Source organism: Bison bison, unplaced genomic scaffold (genome assembly GCF_000754665.1).
Source record: "Bison bison bison isolate TAMUID 2011002044 unplaced genomic scaffold, Bison_UMD1.0 scf7180017864307, whole genome shotgun sequence".
Classification (NCBI taxonomy): Eukaryota; Metazoa; Chordata; class Mammalia; order Artiodactyla; family Bovidae; genus Bison; species Bison bison.
This window is the reverse complement of record NW_011494879.1, coordinates 8,106,022-8,107,586: the sequence shown is the minus strand read 5'-3', so window position 1 is coordinate 8,107,586 and position 1,565 is coordinate 8,106,022. Positions and strand designations below refer to the sequence as shown.

At 59.0% G+C, this 1,565-nt stretch overlaps 1 protein-coding gene and 1 long non-coding RNA gene across 3 annotated transcripts in view; one reads left to right on the top strand and one right to left on the bottom strand.

Annotated features, from left to right (window-relative positions):
- Positions 1 to 1,559, bottom strand: part of TRIB2 (tribbles pseudokinase 2) — a 28,696-nt gene extending 27,137 nt beyond the window's left edge. The window contains exon 1 of the mRNA XM_010852085.1: positions 717 to 1,559. Coding sequence (XP_010850387.1) covers positions 717 to 986 — 270 coding nt within the window. The 5' untranslated portion in view covers positions 987 to 1,559. The remainder of the gene's footprint in view (positions 1 to 716) is intronic.
- Positions 704 to 1,565, top strand: part of LOC104997373 — a 41,290-nt gene continuing 40,428 nt past the window's right edge. For both annotated transcript variants that reach the window (XR_826325.1, XR_826324.1), the window contains exon 1: positions 704 to 790. This is a non-coding gene — a long non-coding RNA (uncharacterized LOC104997373). The remainder of the gene's footprint in view (positions 791 to 1,565) is intronic.

Sequence of the window (1,565 nt, the reverse complement as noted above, 5' to 3'; positions counted from 1 at the left end):
GGGGGGGCGGTTCAGGCACGGAAAGCTGGAGATGAGAAGAAACGGAGACAAGAGAAAAAGACCCAAAGGATTCACAATTTCCAACACCCAGAGGTGCGCTGGTGGCTTTGATTTCCGCCCCCAACCTTCCTTTCAAGGCTCCAGGCAGAAGGAGGCTCTTTGTAAACTCCTTCCCCACGCTGGGCCCCTGGGCTCAGCCAGAGAAGACACCTTTGTGCGTCTCTTTTAAAGGGCACCTACGGAACAAAGGTTCCACACCTGCACGCTGCCGAGAACAATGGCTGCAAAGGAAGCGAGGCATCAGCGCCTAGAAATTAGCGGGGGGGATTCCCTCCTCGGTGTTGGAAGAGGAGGGGGCTGGACCCAGGGAGAAATCCCCGGGCCGCGGGACCCAGCGTAACGGAGGGGCTCCACGAGCCGAAGGGACCACGCATGGCCGTGGCCCCCGCTCAGTCCCGCCGCCTTCTCCGCGGCGGGCTCTCCCCAGAACGCCCCCGCCGCAGCCCGCCCCATTGTCTGCAACGCTCTAAAAACTTCGCGACTAGTCGAATGCGAACAAATAAATTCAGAACCCCATTTAACGAGACCACGGATAATTAACCAGGCGAATCTCCCTCCCCCGGACCGCAGGGCTCGGTAACCTCCCGCCCCCTCCCAAAGGCCGGGGCATCTTTTCAAAAGACAAAACAGCCAAAAGCAAACCCCGGGCTCTTTACCTTGCACACCAGCTCCTCTCCACTGTGCAGATGCACGGCCCGAAAAACGTGGTCTCCCTCCAGGGGTTCCAACAGTAAGTATTTCCCAATGCAAGAAACGCAATGCGACAAGTTCGGAGTCTCAGGCGGGCTCGGGGAGCCGAGGTTCGGGCTGAAACTCTGGCTGGGTTCGGCGGACCTTATAGACGACAACTCCTCGAAATCCTGGGTTTTGTTCCGCGATCTCCCATATCTTGCTATTGTGATGGGGGTAGACCTGTGTATGTTCATGAGTGTGGGGATCGCACTCGACAAACAAAAAAAAACCGCTGGAGAGATGAGTCGCGGGCGAGTGCGGCTGCAGGCGCCTCCGTGCCACGGATGTTAAAAGGGATCGAGAGGGGAGGGACGGGAAGGGGGCTACGTGGAGAAAGAGTTAGAAGCCCCCCAAAAGGGAGACGCCGGGCACCTCGTCTGCTCCGAGCCCGACTCCCGGGGGGTCCTCGGTCGGCGGCAACTCGGGTCCTTTTGTTACCCCCAAAGCCGCCAGCGATTTGCAGAATCTTCGCACTTTTAGTTTCTCTCTCTCGCTCCTTTTCCAACGTGGATCTGGACTTGTAACCGGATTGCTAAGGTGGGGAGCTGCAGCCCTGGGGCTCCCAAAGCAGTCCCCACGCAGGCTTCCGAAGCAGACGGGGCGGAGGAGCCTCGCTGTAGTTTGTGCAGTCTTCGGGGAGCGCACACGGCCGCCGCTTGGTCTCGGCGCGTTAGAAACCAAACAAAAAGAAAAAGGAAACAAGCCCGGGTACCGGCTCGCGCCGCACCGCAGACTGAATCCGCGCTGCACCCCCTTTTTTGGTGGAAAGGGTG